This window comes from Rhinolophus hipposideros (assembly GCF_964194185.1).
Source record: "Rhinolophus hipposideros genome assembly, chromosome: 9".
Taxonomy (NCBI): Eukaryota; Metazoa; Chordata; class Mammalia; order Chiroptera; family Rhinolophidae; genus Rhinolophus; species Rhinolophus hipposideros.
Window position 1 is genome coordinate 75,207,864 of NC_138055.1, and position 18,401 is coordinate 75,226,264.

At 35.8% G+C, this 18,401-nt stretch overlaps 1 protein-coding gene across 4 annotated transcripts in view; it reads left to right on the plus strand.

Moving 5' to 3' along the window:
- ACSS3 (acyl-CoA synthetase short chain family member 3) overlaps positions 1-18,401 on the plus strand; it is a 216,902-nt gene that overhangs the window by 181,043 nt on the left and 17,458 nt on the right. For all 4 annotated transcript variants that reach the window (XM_081060631.1, XM_081060630.1, XM_081060629.1 and 1 more), the window contains 2 exons: positions 6,754-6,849; positions 9,673-9,736. In XM_081060631.1, the coding sequence (XP_080916757.1) occupies positions 6,754-6,849; positions 9,673-9,736 (160 nt within the window). The remainder of the gene's footprint in view (positions 1-6,753; positions 6,850-9,672; positions 9,737-18,401) is intronic.

Sequence of the window (18,401 nt, forward strand, 5' to 3'; positions counted from 1 at the left end):
TAATCACCAACTTGCCCATGATTTTGTCGTTGGTTTATTTGTTTGTTTCCATTACTTCAATGGAGGACTAAAATTCTTCACATAATTTTTAAAACCCTAAGGAGAGTGTAACGCAGGGTCTCTTGTCCCGCTCCCTGCATGAGAACACAAAAAGGAACAACAACAGAGCCATAGATAAGGGAGTCATATCACTATATTCTTAATGGAGGCTGGTCGAGACACAAAAACAAACATCTGCCAGTACCCCAACGAGGGGTCTTCCTGCACCCCTGTCTCACTGGCAGCCAGGCGAGACACAGGAAGTAGGATCCACACAATCCGCCATCCGCCATCTGCTTGCTAACTGCACTTGCTAGCCATGGTCTACCCTCCGCTTCTCTGCCACCCAACCAACCATCCCCCTGGCGAGCGTAGCCATGGCAGTTATATTCGTGGCTAATGGCCAACCGGTAACATATGATGGCCACCCAGCCACAGCGGATGGCCATCTGATCACAGCTGATGGCCATCTAAGAACCTAGCCAGCTCCTTTCCACATGAGGCCAAGAGCCTGGAAACTGCTCTCTGGGACTCTGTCCCTACAGAGGGATTTCAATGAGAAAACATGGTCACCTAATGGATTGAGACATTGGTGATAATAGAAGTTATTGATCTTACTTTATCTGCCTTAAGCTTTCTTTGCTGAGTTCTTATATCTTGGAGTAATCACAGTATTCCTCTCCCTGTTTGAACCCCAGCGGTTTTAATTGCAGTTGCCAGTTCTGAAGTAACTATATTCTGTTTATAGCCTAAATCCTTCTCCGTTGAGGAGGAATCTGATAATTCTGGATTTTATTAAAGTGGACCCTAAGGCTCCAGTAAATTCAGTCATGCCAGTTTTTAAATCAAAAATCATTGATCCTAAAAGCACACAAATCCTAATACCATGTTATTAAAATGTGTCAAGTCTCCTTGACATGATAATCTTTATTTTTGCAATTTGGTAGGATGTATTTCCTTAGCAGGGACAACTGGGGTAATAGTTTTAACAATTGGTTAAAAATTGGTTAGGCTGACCCAATTCACCTTACCCTTAGGTTTATCTGGAAAAGATCCATTGGTGCAGGATATTTAAAAGACAGTGATACATTTATAAGAATCAAAACCACAAAATGAAATAATTAATTAGAGTTTAATAACAATTATCTTAAGCAGAGCTCTCTATGGGAAATGATACAGGCTCAAATATAGTACTGTTATTCCTCCTAAATAGACTAATTGTGAACACTTAACCTGGATTTGAAGATTTGAGGATTTGATAGCTAGGGTATCAAAGTTGAAGCCAGTTTTGTTTGTTTGTTTGTTTGTTTTGTATCCTATTCCTCTGACATTCCACTTTCACGCATTGGAGTTGATACACTTATTGCAGAAATGTTTCAGTTTGTCAGTCTGTAGTTCTAAATTTTATCTACAGTGGGGAATTTTCTTCATCCCTGGAATTCAACATTGGAAGCTTTATGGCTCTTGTGATTTCTATCTTTTTTTTTTTTAATATTTTACAACTCCATGCTAGATGTATGACTTCTAACTTAAACGCGGTAGCTTGTGCCCCTTGCGAAATCCTGCATATTTTCCTGCAAAACGATTTCCTAGGGCTAATGCATGCGAGGCTCTATATGGCTGACATGACAATGAGGAAAGCATCTTCTTGGTGACTTTATCTTTAGGACTAATTATTTAGAACCTATTCTCTGGTTTGGGCACTAGTATCCACCTGCAAACGTTCCTCTGGCTGCAGACCTTGAAGTAAAATATTTCTTGTTCAACCAAATGCTGCCTTCGTAGGTTTTATTTTTTTTAACTTTTTGTCATCTCCTGCTTCTTGGTTTTACTTAAGAGTTTCTGAGTCCATCAAATTTGGGCTATGATGGTAGGGTTTCATTAAAATGCATGCCTATGTTTTCAAAGACCATGGATTGAACTAGACTCTTGGAATGTGTACTGGTACTGAAGGGGCTGGGTTGGGCTGGACTGGCAGTGCCATTGCCCCATGAACTGGGTTATCCAGGATATATCTTATTTTATGCTCCTTTCAAATGGTAGAATGCAGAGTCTTTAGTAATATGAATGAATCACTACTTCTGCATTTTTTCTTTTCTCAATGTAATGGTCAAAGGTAAATGTATCTTTTTTTTCATTCATGGAAACAAACATTTATATTAAACATGAGAAGTTGTGATTGGCGGAAAACAGTTATAGAGACAGTGTCATCTCAGCTACATTGAGCTAGGAAAGCTGACAGTATCCATCTGGTGAGAGACGAAGAAGTCCTCATGTCCTCTTTGTTGCCTAGCAACCACTTTTTTCTTTTTTCATTTAGAGCAGTCTTCATTATTTAGAGTAGGTAATTTTTACTGATAATTTGAGAAGCAGGAGCTTAGAGGCAAGCTATGTGAACTTGGTTTGTGGAAGGAATAATCTTTTGTCACATGTAAGGGGGGCTTGATGAAGCTTTCTCTTTTTGAAAGTGAGTCACTGTTTACTGTCAATCCATCTGAAAATGCATTCTCCAAGTCAGATAGTAGTCATTGAATCAGACATTTTATGTGACAATGTAGAAATCAGCATTACAATGTAGAAATAACTTAAAGTTGGGTATTTTTCAAGTATGATTCCTATACATGAAGTAGGATAGGTATAATTGCTTCTTAGGATCTCTATTTGTGCTCATTATATTAGTGATAATGTTTTGACAAGGGGTGAAACACTGGGAAATCAATTAATAATATAAAGTTGGTTTAGTCTTTGAAATATTGTCTATTCAACTCTCATGCCCTTGGCAAGAATCACACTTAATCTACTTTAGAAAGATGAAAATATGTCATGTTTTTGTAGATTTTTACAAGAAAAAGAATTCTTAAACCGTCTCTTGACAAAGCTTACCGTCTGGAAATTTGATTTCCTCCTGTTGCTTATAAAGCCCTGTATTGTGGGGGTCTGTGGGTCCCACCAACTTGTCCCAATTCCTCTTTTGCTGTTAGTTCTAATTTGGAAAACAACAGGTGACTATTCTTAGAAAAGCAAGGTGGGTAGTGAAAAGTGATGCTGAATCCTAATAGGATTGTGTTTAAATTCTGGGTCAAGCATTTACTCTTGTAACCACAGGCAAGTTCATGATCTTCGGCACCTGCTTTTTCTATGGGCTTGTAGAAAGCTCGAAATGAAGTGAAATATGTACAGACAATGCAGCAGAATTCCTGGCCTATAGTAACACTCAATAAATATTTTTTTTTCTTTTCAGTTCCTTTCTGTGCATAACCCTTCATGAATGTAATGGCCATTTTAGCATCCTGGCCCTTAGATTATCCAGACTCAAGAAAATGTGGAATGTAGGAGCTCAATTTATAGATGAGAAAAAAGTAATCATAGAGAGTTTAATTTCCCATAGTCAAGTAGCTAATTAAAATTACGACCAGAAGTCTTGTTGTTCTGTATTGTCCAGAGTCCTCTCCATATGTCTTATCTTATGCCTTCATTAATTCAGCATTCTTATCTAATTCGACTGCAGGTTATTTATGAGTTTCTCCGCAGTTAGAGGCAGTGTGCTTGTGAGGGAGTAGGATAAGACCAGTGTCTCACAGTTTGAATTAATGGTCTGCTTCCAGTACAAAAAGTTAGGCTGCTTTGAATTAAGTATTTTAAACTGTAATCGCACCATCTCGTGAACACAAAGATTAAATTGATTTTCTTTCACTGGTACATCGTACTTTTTCTGCTTTCTTCCTGCTACCACCATTCATGTTATTTATAGCTCACTGTGTAGATTCTGAGGTGGAGAGAATGGTTTCTTTACAAATTGCTTCTATGCCCATGATGATGCAGTGATTAATATGACTCAGTGGTACTGGGCTGCTGAATTGATTTATTTCCAGAACTTCAGCTCTCTGCATGGGCCACCAACCTCTAAATCCATATTGCTTAAGTGTAGAATTTCTAACACCACAGTGGGGGGCAGGATGGCAGATTTCCAGCTGCATCAGGAGGCTCTTATTAGAGCTGCACTTGTGAACCTGCCACCACGTTCGTCCCCTTAACCCTGACTCACATTGTCACTTCTTTCTGTGTTGTCTCTTATTTGCAAGTCAAAACCTTGGGGCTCTTTCCCCATATCCAAACAGTCATCAACACTTTTTGATTCTGAGTCTGACTCAGATTTGGTCTCATCTTCCACTACCGCTCACCTGCGTCAGAACACCATCTCACTGATACCTCGCTCTGGGTGGCAATCCTTAGCTTGGTACTGCAGTTTGCAGCTGAAGACATTTTTCTAAAATGCAATTCTGACCAAATTGCTTCTCCTGAAACCCCCGGCGTTTCCCCTTGTTCCCAAAGTAATATCCAATTCTTTAACATGGCCCAGGAAACAGTTCAGGATCTGCCTCTGCTTAGCTCTCTCATTGTTTCTTTTTATCACTCTTAAACCTACCCCTCCCAAGCATTGCTCTGCTGAATAACTGGCAGTCAGTCTCTTCATGGTCTAACTTCTCCACCTCTGAGCACACTGCAATTTCTGTTTGGCACATTTTTCCATCCTGAACACTCCCTTCCCCTCAAAAAAATGCCTTTCAGCGAGTAGGATATAGTCAATAAATATTTATTGAAGGACTGACCTTTGAATATCATTCTTGGAATAAGAAAAGATTGTTAACAGAATTATAACAGCAACACACAGTCTTTTTCTTTTTCCCTGAATCCTGTATTTATCCTGCAGTCTGGTTCATTATGGGATTGCATTCTGTGATTTGCTATTTGCTTTTTTTAAGAACCCTGATTTTAATATTGGAAACTGGAGACTAAAATCATGTAAGAAATATGTATTTACTAGTCAGCAAACATTTCCTGAGCATAAAATGTCAGGGACTATACTTTTTCAAGCACAAATGATTTTCAAGCACACAGGAAGAACCTGGTTTCAACAGCTGGCTAGGAGAGTATTTTTGTATAATTATACGTACAATTATTTTTGAGAATTACTCTAATTCTTTTTTGAAAGATTTTTGTAATATTTTTAATGGTGAGCATTCCAACTTATCTATTACTGTGTAAAAAAAAAAAAATACTTCAAAACCTAGTAGTGAAACAGGGCCCTGTTGGCACCCCATAGTAGAGGCCTCTCCACATCCCCGGCTTTACCTTTTCTGACCTATGGCTTAACAATAGATTGTCCCCATGCAGCTTGAGCTCAAAATGTCCCCTGTTCCACCCAGTTCCCTGCTTTGGAAAATTACCCCAAAACTTATGATTAATACCCGCAGGCTTACTGATCACAATCTCTACGGTCTAGCATTCTTTCCAAGCTAATCCCATCATTGTTCCTGGGTTCCTGACTCCACCAGAGAATCACATGGGCAGAGGGAAGGCTCCATGCAGACCCGGGAAACTATCATGTAGCCTCTGGAGGAATGCCCAGATTTCCTTTAAGTACCCCCAGCTGGACTGAGAATGTTGAGGCAGTTTTTGGAGGTGCTAATCCGCTGCCTTCTCAGAGCACCCCCCCCCCCCCCCCCCCCCCCCGTGCTCTGATGATAAATGCTTATTCTACGACCCAACTCCTGTGTCAGGTCTATTGGCTGAGTGGTGCAGGCAGCACGAGTCCCGGACTCGTTTGGCCTCTGGTTTCAGTACCTTAAAACAACAACCGTATCTCATGATTTTGGGCATCAGGAGTGTGGGCAGAGATCAGCCAGGTATTTTTGTGCTACGGGTACTGTTGACTGAGACAACCCAGACAGTATTAATGGTGAACAGGCTGTTCTGGTGGGTCCAAGATGGCATCACTCTCCTGCCTGGGAATGGCTGGAGGGCTGGACTCAGCTGGGACTGTTGATGGAAATGCCTGCAAGTGGAATTTTTATCTTGGAGGATTCAGAGTAGTGGGTTGGATCTCACATGGCACCTCGGAGATTCCAGAAGCAATGTTCTAAAATTCTAAAGGACTGTCCCTAGCAACAACGTATTTCGTAAAAGAATCCACACTGACAAGAGATGAAATAGAGTTTGGTTGTCGGTGTTCTTGTTTGTTTTCGTTTTACCTGGCAGGTACTAGAGCTGTTGGAAGGCACATTTGTAGGGTCTCGAGTCATCTATTGACAAGTTGCTGAGAGGCTTTAAGGAGTTAAGAAATGTAGTGAGTTTGAACTTTAGATGATTGGAGTGCCCCTATTGATGAACTAAAGTTGAGAAGAGGATTCCCACCCAGCTTGTTGTTGAGTTGTAGGAGATCTTTATATATTTGATATCAGCCCCTTATAGGAGGTGTTGTTTGCAAATATCTTCTCCCATTCGGTTAGTTGTTAATGGTTTCTTTTGCTGTGCAGAAGCTTTTTAGTTTGATATATTCATTTATTTTTGCTTTTACCATCCTGTCTTTCGTTTTTAACATGTGTTGTAAAACTCTGTCACATAAAGAATTCTCTATTCTTCATGCCTGGTGATCCACAATGAGGACACTAGAGAGGTGTTTCTTTTCTTCAAGAGAAGCTGTACTATATATATTATTCTAAATTCAGGCTTTTAAGTTTGAAAAATGTTGATATGGTATAAGTATCTGGATTTTTTTAAATTTTTAAATAATGCATTTGTGTTATTTATCTATTCCTCATGCAGTTAATTATGTTCTGTGACAAACTCAGGGAAGAGGTATAGTGAGCACACTGAAGAAATCATGATTTCAAGTTGAAACATTAAATGATAAATATTTTTTTTTTTTTCCAGAGACTGGATCCCCAATTACAGCATCATGCATTGGATTAGGTAATTCTAAAACACCTCCTCCAGGACAAGCAGGAAAAAGTGTTCCAGGATACAATGGTGAGAAAAGACTCTGATTACATATTTAAAATATGTAATGTTAATAAATTTGGTATTTTTTGTATATACTGTGAATCATATCACATGAAACATACTAGGTGCCTAGTAATTATTTGACTGAATGAATACCTGCATTAAAAGGACTGCTTTAATTTTTACTCGGCAATTTGATCAAAAGTAAGATTGTAGACTTCCAAGGACATGTTCTAAATGGTGTCATAACTAAGAAAATACTATTATTCATAAGGCATGTTAAGGATATGGATGTGAAATTAATATGTATGGAATACTTGCTAGGTGCTGAGTACTTTGCATACATCATTGTATGCTGAAGTATATTTAATTCAAAGATATTATTACCATTTCAGAGTTGGGTTAACTGGTGCCCAGGGAGACTAAATAACTGTCCTTAGGTAACACAGCTGTTAAGTCCTGAAGACAACTGGCAAACCTCTGTGTTTTATTTATTTTGTTTCCTTGTTTTTGTTACAACAGTTGCAGTTTTTCTATTATATATGCTACTACTTTTTAATTTAGGAGTGATGATAAGGCTTTTGAACCTCTTGGCTAAAAATAAATATAAAGAGTAAGGATTGAAAAAAAAAACACACACGAAAAACAAAAACAGCGTTTCGTCCAGACTGGTGGTATGTGACAATGAGATACAATGTCTTGTTTATAAATTAGTGGTAGTGATTATAATAGTTCAATAATTTCCCTTGGACTCAGTTCCCTAATTGTATAACTTATATAAGTTATCTTACTTTTCAAATACTCTATTTCCTTATTTCTAAATGGGAATGATAATTCTACATGCTTCATAGGGTTGTTGTGTTGTGATGTAACACAATGAAGCATTAACACCAGTATCTGCCGGTAGAAAGACTGAACTAATTCTTAGCTGGTAGTGTACTGATATTTCAGAGAAGCCAGATGGACTGACTCGATTTAGACTCACACATTCATTTTATAGACAAGGAAAATGGAGCACAGAAGTTCTGTTATTTGCATGAGGTCACACAATTTCACTTAATAGATTTATGAGGAAAACCCAGCTTCTTGGGACAGAATATGATTCCTAGATACAGTTGTTATTTGCACATAAATTACAAAATTTAAAGATTTGTCTTTTGCTTCTGTCACATAAAAATATTGTATTTTCCTCCTAGGACAATGCCTAGTTAAGAAAATGTGGATCATTTGGTTTAAGCCAGCAGATACATTTATAAAAAGACACTTAAGATTTTCTTTTTTTTTTTTAAGGGTAGAAATAGATATTCTGTGAAGTCAGTGACTTCTCCAGGCATGGAAATATGAATCCAGTTTTAGTAAATCCTCCCTTAGAACAGTTCTGTCATCCGTACTCCTTTTGTCAGAAAAATTGCTTTTGTATTGAGCCATTTTTAGGGGCTAATGCTTAAAGGAGATGTTAAACACATTTCCCTTTCAGTAGTTCAGTGCCATTTTTATATCCAGTTGTAAGAAAGAGTTAAGCTTTGATGCCTCATGGAATTTCAGTACGGAAGTTTCTCATTGTCTGAAAGCCATTGCCTTACAGACAGCACAGTAAAACATTAGAACTAAAGTATTTATAACCAAGGGTATAGTGACTTTATGACTCATGATCTTTATGTGTTTTGTGGTAATTCAGAGATTCAAAAGCATAATGTAACATTCAATATTATAATAAAAAAGCAGTATCCTTTTGGGAAAGGAAAGAAAACCATTTTTGTGTGAAACACATTCAATATAAAATAACACTTAATTTCACATTCATTGAGTGCCTTATGCAAGCTTGTCACTTTATTATTTTTTCTTCAAGTAATGGTTTTACCAGCGCTATGGGAAAGGAATTACTTCCATTTTTTAGATAGGGAAATTGAAGGGGTAGTATAATGTGCTCAGGGGCACATAGTAAATTGGCCACTGTACTGGGATTTGCGGAAACAAAGATGAATTAGGCATGGTCTTCACCCTTAATGAACTCACAATCTAGTGAGAGACAGATAGCTACACTGCTAATAGTTGTCAGGATAGAGTTTTAAAACAAAGTGCTTTGGACACACAAAGAAGAAAGTGATTAATTTTTTTCTGGGGATAATGTTCTTTTCTCATAGCTTCTTTCAATAGAATAACCTGGATGGATGAAGCCACATAAAGAATCTATTAAAGCTTAAAACATGATGATACATCCTCATTTCCAGTTTGTTTTTTTTTTTTTCTTTCTTCACTAAGGGTTACTGAGTGTGGATATAAGCTTTGATTTTCTAAAATCTTTCAGGATTTTAACAGTATAAAACAAACAGCATTGAGATAATATTTGAGAAGGTTAAATAGACCTTTAAGACTTATAAATAGATAGGATAACTTAAATCAGAAAAATGGGATCTCCAGGATTTTAAATACTTTATTTTATTGCTTAAAATATTTTTTTGGTGTTTTTTAAAAAAAACTTTACTTGTGTTGTCCTTTAATTTTTGAAAAGCTGAATGTATTTTTAATGCTTTTGATAGAATGGAAGGATATGTTAAAATGTATATGAATATAAATGATGAAATTACTAGCATGTTTGAAATATGAGGTTTTTATTTCAGGGAGATTCTGAAGGAAAATTCACGATATTGGTAGAAATCAAAAGTCTGTACTCAGTGTTTTGTGAGACATTTTAGCTTTCTTAAATATGTTTGTGGTCTCACAGGAATTAAAAGATACCTTTCTTAAGCTAGAATTTTTGGTGTTGAATACAGAAAATATGGAAACATTTAAGTGTTAAGTTCATGCATTTTTATTTAAATTTTCATTTCTTTGTATTTTACTTTGCAGTTATGATTTTGGATGACCACATGCAAAAACTGAAGGCTCGGTGTTTAGGAAATATTGTGGTAAAGTAAGCAAAATTTGCGATACTACTATTTTAAAGAGCAAGAATTCATATATAATATTAAGAAAATAATGAAATGCTTGCAATGATATTATTAGTGAGGAACTTGCAGAATGAACTTCTGTATTGTTTGGGAATACACAGAACATTTAAATACAATTTTTAAAAGATAAATCTTGCATCTCTTTAATAACTTTTTCTGATTATACAAGTAATGCGTACGTAGATGAGAAAAGTGATTTAAATACCAAAAACATAAAGAAGTAAAGTTTCTGTACTCTGACCCTTCAACGATACACTGTTAATTTTGTAACATATTGGACTTTCCTCTTTTTGCCTAGCATTTTAGATTGTTGAAACAATTCAGTTTATTCTTATGTATTGCTATTTTTCCTTAACCCTGTCTCAGGAGTATTTTTAACTTTTACTCTGCCTCTTAAAAATGTTTATACCCACTCTAGACCTCTTTATCTTTTTTGAATATTTATTTATGTTTATAAGTTATGCTGTATAGAATATTTTTGTGTTGTCTTTTCTCCTTTTCTGATAATTACTATAGAATTGAATAGATTTCTGAAGTAATTATTGGATCAAATAGTAGCATAATATAAAATACGACTCATCAAGTACCACAATCTCTTGCTAACATTTTCCGTCTTGCTAACATTTCCTAGCATTTTGCTAGGCAAAATGCTAAAATTTGAAGTAAAAAAAAAAATTTAATTTACTTTGATTAAATCAATTTTTCAAAATTGTTATGCTGGTGGAAGCAGAAATGGAAGTGGATTAAGTTGGGAGACACACAGTGTGTGACATTTTAATAATTGATACAGGTTGCTTTAGTGCCTCTGATTAGCATGATATTGACATTTTCACTGATATGTTTAAATTGAATGAGCTGCTAAAAATAAAGGACATTGCATGTCAACTCTTAGAAAAGTTTGTTTTCCCATTATTTGAAATAATTTTTATTACTTGGCATTCTGAGATTGGTATAAGATGGTCTCAGGTTAATAAAACATTTTTAATTATTTGGAAATTAAATGAAAAATAGTAATTGAAAAAGAATGTATTTGTTCAGGTACAGATACTTTAACCTTACAGATAGCTAATGGGATGCAGTTCTCAAATTCTTATGGTATCAGTAAACATGCAAGCACTACATTACTTTTTTTGAAGTTTAAATTTTAAGACATCTTTTTGGCAAATTAAATATTGAATATACCATTCGTAGACATATTTTTCTGAATCAGAATTCATGTTAACATACAGCTGGTTGGAATTTGACCTGTAAAGGGAAAAATGTTGGGGGGGCGCCAGGGGGAAGGGCTTGCTGAAGAATTAATCTTCACAAGATTGTGAGTGGATATTTAGCTTGCTTAGGGAAACACCTGGTTTTTAAGAGCTTTTAGAAGTACTCTAACAGAGTACATTTTTATATAACCTTCTAACTGTAAGTGAGTCATCTATTTCATAAAGCAACTTTATTTTTGCAAGATTCCAGTGGTGGCGTTTGATACCAACACAGTTTTCAATTCTTCATGTGTTCTGTCACTCTAATTATTGGTAGCTTCACCCCACATCTACTCAGAAATAACAAGATAAAATAATAGCTCACATAAACTATGATTTTTTTTTTCTTGTAACCATTAGTGTTACTTCATGTAATTGAAAATAGCACAACTATCTCTTTAAAGCATTCTGTGGCTTAGATGAGTGCTGATTCAGAATGATTTTCCTCCCTCTCTGTATTTAAATAGGGAATTTTATTGTTCAGATCTTGGATTTTGAGATTTCCTTACAAATTATTTGAGGATACAATATATTATGACACGCAGTAGACTCTTATACCTCCCTTAAGTTAATAATAAAATTAGGTATTTGAAAATATTATATATTACATGTGCAATATATTATTATAATATATACCAGGTAAGGTAGAAATAATCAGGAAAAAAAGTTCTCACAAAGTTCTCTCTTTTAAAAAAAAAAAACTAAACAGTTCTTAAAACCTTATTTAAGAAACTCATTTTTATCTGTGAGAATGAGGATTTCCTTTTGAAACCCACACACCCAGTAGTCATTCCACTTTAAATTATTGACCTGAAAATTATTCATGTATCCCTATGGCTGCTTGCAGTATGCTTAGGATGTTTTCATATTTAACATCTATCAAAAAGACTTGTTTGCATCAGTCCACAGCTATTTGGTGTGCACTGAGGTTGTACATCGTTTATCTAGTATGGAAAATGACCAATGAATGCTTTTTTAAGAGCACATGATAAGTAAATACTTAACTGAATTAAGTGAAAGGAAAAAGCACACTTCCTTGACTTCATAAAAACTATTGTGATTAAAATAAAAACCAGTGTGTAATTAGAGAGATAGTCGTTCTTTCCCTATTGATCACATTTTAAAGAAGGTCTATGATCGGGAAGCAGGGTCCTTTCCAGAGACCAGCTACATGGCCCCAGAAAACATTTGGTGGCCTGTAAAAGACGTTTTATTAGGGATTATATACCGAGTCCAGGGTTCACAAAATATCTGAGAGTCTAAGCTTTAAGAAATGCGTTGATTTCCAAATTTGGGAAATATAGAATACAAATGAATACATGTTTAATCAAATATCTATAAAATTTAACATCATAACAATTTATTGTCAATTTAGTCTTCATAAATTTTTCATTTTATTTGCAAACAATTTTTAGGTGACACTTTTTCACTTCCCATGATTTCTGAATATGTTTGATGATTCCTAAGAAATAATAATCAATGGTAAACTACAGGTGTGGCTTTTGTCAAATGATTTAAAAAACAAAATTACAACCATTTCTTTTTTCAGAAAAAGCTCCAGTTTGTATGGTATATTGCTATATTTAATTATCTTTGCATGGATAGATGGATAAGGGGTGAGGCCACTAGTAATAAGAATGACTCAGTCCAAAAGGGCCTTAAAACTGAGCGGGCATCAAAAGCCACTGCTGGGCCTGCTTTGTATAATAAAGTGGAATAGTCTTTGAAAGAACAATATTCCCTAATGCTATTTACGTTCACTAACTATCCTTATAGTGATTATAAAGAATAGAAGGGAAAAATCTACATGGACTATTTGAAATGTATGGGGCTCAAAGTATATTAAAATAAGTCAATAAAAATGATTATTGTTCTAATCCCACATTTGTTTTCTTTTTGTAAGTACAGCTATAGCTTCCTGTTTTACTATAAAATCTGTTATGAATAATATAAATAACATTGGATACTATCTTTCTCTGGCAGTTTCTTTAAAAATCTGAAGCTATAGTCATATTTCCATGCTTTATAAGATAGTACTAAATGTAATGATTCATTTTATTATATTAAGATGACTCATCCCCAAATCAGAAAAGTGATATGTGGTAATTTTGAGAAAAAATTTGACCCACTTTGGTTTTTCAAACCCTTTGTTAAGGCTTTCTAGAATTCCCAGCTTTGCTCTCCTGGTAATCCCTTAACTGGAAGGTAGACGTTTTAATGATTTTGAAACTACTATATAGTTTCAAACTATATATTTGAAAACTATAAATATATAGTTTGAAACTACTATATAGTTTAGGGTTTAACAAACACGAATTCTGCAGTTTTCATAGATTACTTGCATGCATAGTGTTTACTTTTCCTGTAGAAGAGAAAACTACATGTGTACATGGTTGTTAGAAAATTCCTTTGATTTTGAAACTTATTCTAGGCAGTTAATTTAGTGGGAAAGTGTCCGGGTGTCACTTTTACTCTGCATGGTCCGAGTGTCTTTTACTCTGCTGTCTGCCAATTTCTCAGCCTCCAGTTACTGAACTCTGGGCCCTTAATGATGTTTGTTCACATCTTTACAGCTTAGACGAGTGAATTCAGTCACTGTGTCTTGGGAGAGGGTCAGGGCATCTTTCTTTTCATCAGTGTATCCCTTGAGTAAAACCAACTATGTCATATAATTGTAATGCCGTTCCTTTCTAAATCTGATGTACAGATTTTAGTACAATCTTTTAAAGCCTTACCACAACACTGTGAGGTAGACTGTGGGACAGATATATCCTCATTTTAGACATGGGAATTTAAAAACATCATTAGTAGTTACACAGATCGAACTCGTATTAATTACTCAGTCATTTGTCTGCCCAGAGAGAAAGAAATTATGGCCCAGTCAGTTTCTCCTGGGGAGATAAAAAGTAGCTTCATATAGAAAGAAACCTCAAGGAAAGCCTGAAGACCCCAGAGGAAATATTGGGAGTGCAAAGTTGGTATCTGACTTCAGGATTCTCTAGGGAACAGGAGTTATGTCTTCAATTTATTTTTGTTACCATGGGGATTCCTGATGGAGCAGTGAACAGAGACCATACTTTGTCTGGGATCAGTGGCATGTAAGAGTTTTATAATTTAGGTTGGTCAGAAATGTGTTACCTTCTACAGAAATGAATGGTCTCCTCCTCCCTTAGCTATTTAAGGATTTCTGTGCATTCTGATGCTTCCCTCTCACCTCCCACACACACGTATCCCTGTTGCCTTCGTTATCCTTCTTTCCCCTTAAGAATGGTCTCTTTGGAAAGGACATACTCTAAGAGAAACTCCTGATGCACTACTGGATGGGTTGTAATGAAACTCCCCTTGTCACTCTGCTTGGAAAATTGGAAGAGTTGGGGAAGGTATCACAGGGTGGTGACAGTTGATCTTGGATTTGAAGGATGAGTATAGACATTAAACAGAATATTTCTTAGTATTTTCATAAATTTTCCTTCCTTCTGCCAGTCCAATGTATTTTTATGTTACTGTAAGTACAGGAAAAAAGCGTTCTTTTTTATCACTTTGCAAAAAGAGTCCCAGTCCACCCACTATTCCAGAAGGAGGACCTGCATTTAATGTAGAATAATTAGGATGGCAACAAGGAACGTATTAATCTGGAATACAAAATTCCGCTCTGCGCTCTAGCTCGGATATACCTAACTTCTGTCTGGAGTTTATTGCTTCTCTCCTCACATGTTTTACTTCATTGCTACATATTCAAAAACACAATTCTGTAACCTTCTCTTTTCTGCCTTTCTTTAGGACGATTACATGCATCTTCCAGGGTTCTTTCTTCAGAGTCTCTTTTCAATATTCAAATAACAACATCTGGATTTTTAAAGATACCAGAATTTATTAGTGAGCACCAAATAGCATTTCCTTAATTTATCCTGCTAATTACCAAGTGCAATTTTGCATCTTGCTTTCCAGCCTGTTCCTCAGTTATACTTGGGGATAATGAAGTAATATTCTGGGGGCATCTCAAAAATGACTTGGGACAGACACCTATGCCAGTTCCAGTGGGACCATATCTTGGTTAGTGCAAGCGATCAACCACCATCTCTTTCATTTTATCTGCCCCAAATCCAAGGTTTTCATCCAGCATCATCCATACTGCCTTCTCCCAGTAAACGGAGGTGCTTAAATGTTTACAATAATCATCAAAGTGAGTTAGTATTTAGTTTACTGAAATGATCTAAGTTTTGGTCCAGTTTTGATATGTGTGTCTTGGTGGGGGCGATAAGAGGGAGGCATCAGAATGCAGAGAAATCCTTAAATAGCTAAGGGAGGAGGAGACTATTCATCACTGTGGAAAGTAACACATTCCTGACCAATCTGAAATATAAAACTCCTAGATGCTACTGATCCCAGATTAAGGATGGTATATATTCACTGCCTCTCCAGGGATCCACAGAGTAATAGAAATAAATTGAAGACATGGCTCCTGTTCCCTAGAGAATCCTGAAGTTAGATACCAACTTTGCATTCCCAGTATAAAATCATCCGTTCCAAGAGCTCCTGTCAGTACAGGGTTTATTATCTGCCCGCTGTGAAACTTGCCTGACAAACGTCTTAAAGGGTTACATTTTGTCAGTATTTCATTAAGTTAATGGAATAGCCGTCATTCACAAAAGTCTTTCTCCTTATTTTAAAGAATACTCATTTGTTGTTGTACACAATATGCCAGAATCTCCTTGTGTCTGAAACCAGAGTTTATAGTTTTGTATCATTAATGTCTAATAGAGTGACTGAAGAATGCCAGGAACCTACCCAACAAATATTGATTCAATGGAGAAAATAAATGCATGTGTTAATTCACTCATGCATGCGTGAATGAATGAACGAATGAATGAATGAATAAATGAATGGATGGATGAATAAAACAATTGTATAATTCCTCTGGTGTTTGTTTCTCTAACTTTCATGTTTTCTTTCTCTCTCCATTGGCTACATCTACGCTAGTCTTTCCTGTCCTAAATCAGCCTGCCTCTCTGCGTTAAGCCACCAATTTATATCTCTCCTTCCAGTTAACCACAAACTTTTTTTTAAAAAGTGTAGTCTAACTTTGCTGACTCCACTTACTTCTTCTTTACTCCTCAATCACGCCAGTTATTGCCAGCTCCTCTCTATGAAAATGGCAGTCCTGAGGATGCTCAAAACATTTTAATTACTTAGTTTCATGACCTCTGTTGAATCCACTATCATACAACATTTGCTCTTCATTTGACCTTGTTGAACACTCAGCCAATATTAAAACTCTGCTCTGATGGCTCCTAAAACACTACTTTCTCTTAGTTCTCATACACTCTTATTTTATTTTTGTTCAATGGTATTATTATTATTAGTCCTTCTCTAACACTGGTATTTGGCTTTGGATTTCTCCTCCTTATTCTGTACTCTCTGGATCATACTTTTAGTATATTATTCTTAATTTCCAAGGTCTGTAGGTATATTCCAACTTACACAAACCTTTCTCATGGGGATGAGAAATGGTATAATAATCCATACTGTTCCTGTTCCTCAGAAAATTTATGAAGCTATTTAAAGTTTTGTGCAACAGCTGAAAAAGCCTGTGTCCTTAAAGCTTACAGTTTTGGGAGATGGCTACTTATACTTTTAATCTTCTATGCTTTAATTAATTATAAGAATATAATTTATATGTTACTTATTTCTAGTACCATATTTTTTTCAGGAAGTAAGAGAAAATGCAGATTATTTAGCATCTTCTTTGAAGAGTAGAGATTGCAAATTAACCAACTTCAGGGAAGTATAAAATATTCCGTTTCTTGCCAGTAACACTCTTACCAGAAAATGCTAAATGCTTGGTCCCATGTACATACCTGAATTAAGTATATACTAGACCACCAGGAAACTCCATGTTCAGTACACTAAATACTATCATTTGGATTATTATTGCAAACATTTAGGTATCTCCATTTACTGTGAGGAGAAAGTATGGATGCTGTTGGATCAAAATCTTGGATTTGGGGCAGATAAAATGAAAGAAATGGTGCTTGCTTTAACAGCATGTATACTAAAATTGGAACAATGCAGAGAAGATTATCATGACCCTTGTTCAAGGATAACATGCAAATTTGTGAAGCTTTCCATATTTAAAAAACAAATGAAAGAGATGCTTGTTTAACAATATGTCCTCCTATATATGTATATAGTTTTTAGTATAGGCAATGTTATGTGTTCAAGGATTTGGATCAGAATTTCTGTATATCAGCAATTGGGTGGCACTAAGAAAAAGCTGCTCCCATTAGGCCTGAAATGTGAGTTCTAATTTGCCTCAGACCCCACCACTCTCTGTTGTTCCCAATCCGACCTGAATGTCAGTTGCCACTTATCACAATTACTGTTTGTTTTTATTATTGTTGGGAGATACATTCTTATACCCATGTGTCTGTTATAAAAAAAAAAAAAATGTTGCCATGAAAGACAGAAACAACCACATATCGTGATATATTTCTTGGAAACAACTGAAAATTATTTATTTAATATGCAAGCAGAATGCATCGCCTTCAGATTTATTGTTTGTTTTACACTTAGTTGTCTTCCCTTATCAATGTTATTTCTTTGGGCCCGTATTGGTGTTTGATTGACCGCCTCTTCACCTCTTCATCCTCAGCGTCCTGAAAATGCTGTGAAATTGAATGAGTTTTAGTGGTTGTCCCATGTATATTTTATTTTAATGTTTAATAATCAATGATTTTTTACACTTGCTTGTAAAATGTTAAGAACTAAAACAAACTGATGAAGTGAAATGATATACGTGGTGATTTAGAAGGATAACATAGCAACATCAGTTAAAAGGATCTGAAGGGATTGCCTGCTTCAGCTTGCTGCCTTCAGCAGGTTTCCTGAAAAACAGTAATAGTAAAAATAGCAACAGCAACAACATCGCCATCTCTCTGTAGTTTTGTTTTTTTTTTTTTTTTTTACAGATTACAAAATGCTTTCACATACATTTTATGTAATTACATGAGGTTTAAAATAGTACAAAAAGAAGACCTAGCATGTGGGGACCCGCTGGGAGGCTGGATGTGGTGGAAATGGGCAAGCGCAGGTGCGCTGATGATCCCACTTGAAACCTGATCCCATTTTCTGCCTGACAGAATGTGAGAATACCGGTCAATGTCTTGGAGGTCTATATTACGGTGGCGGGTGTGTGACGGTGCCTCATGTAGGCAGTAGCCATGTCTATTTTGTTTTCGATTTTCTCACCGTCAGCACTGTGAAGTCATGGCTTCACCTGAGTATTTTTATTGTGTGAGTACAGGGTTTTGAAAATCCTTCAGTTTTATGGCATCTAAATTTCCAAACTATAAAACATCTAAAAAGTTTCTGTGTTCAG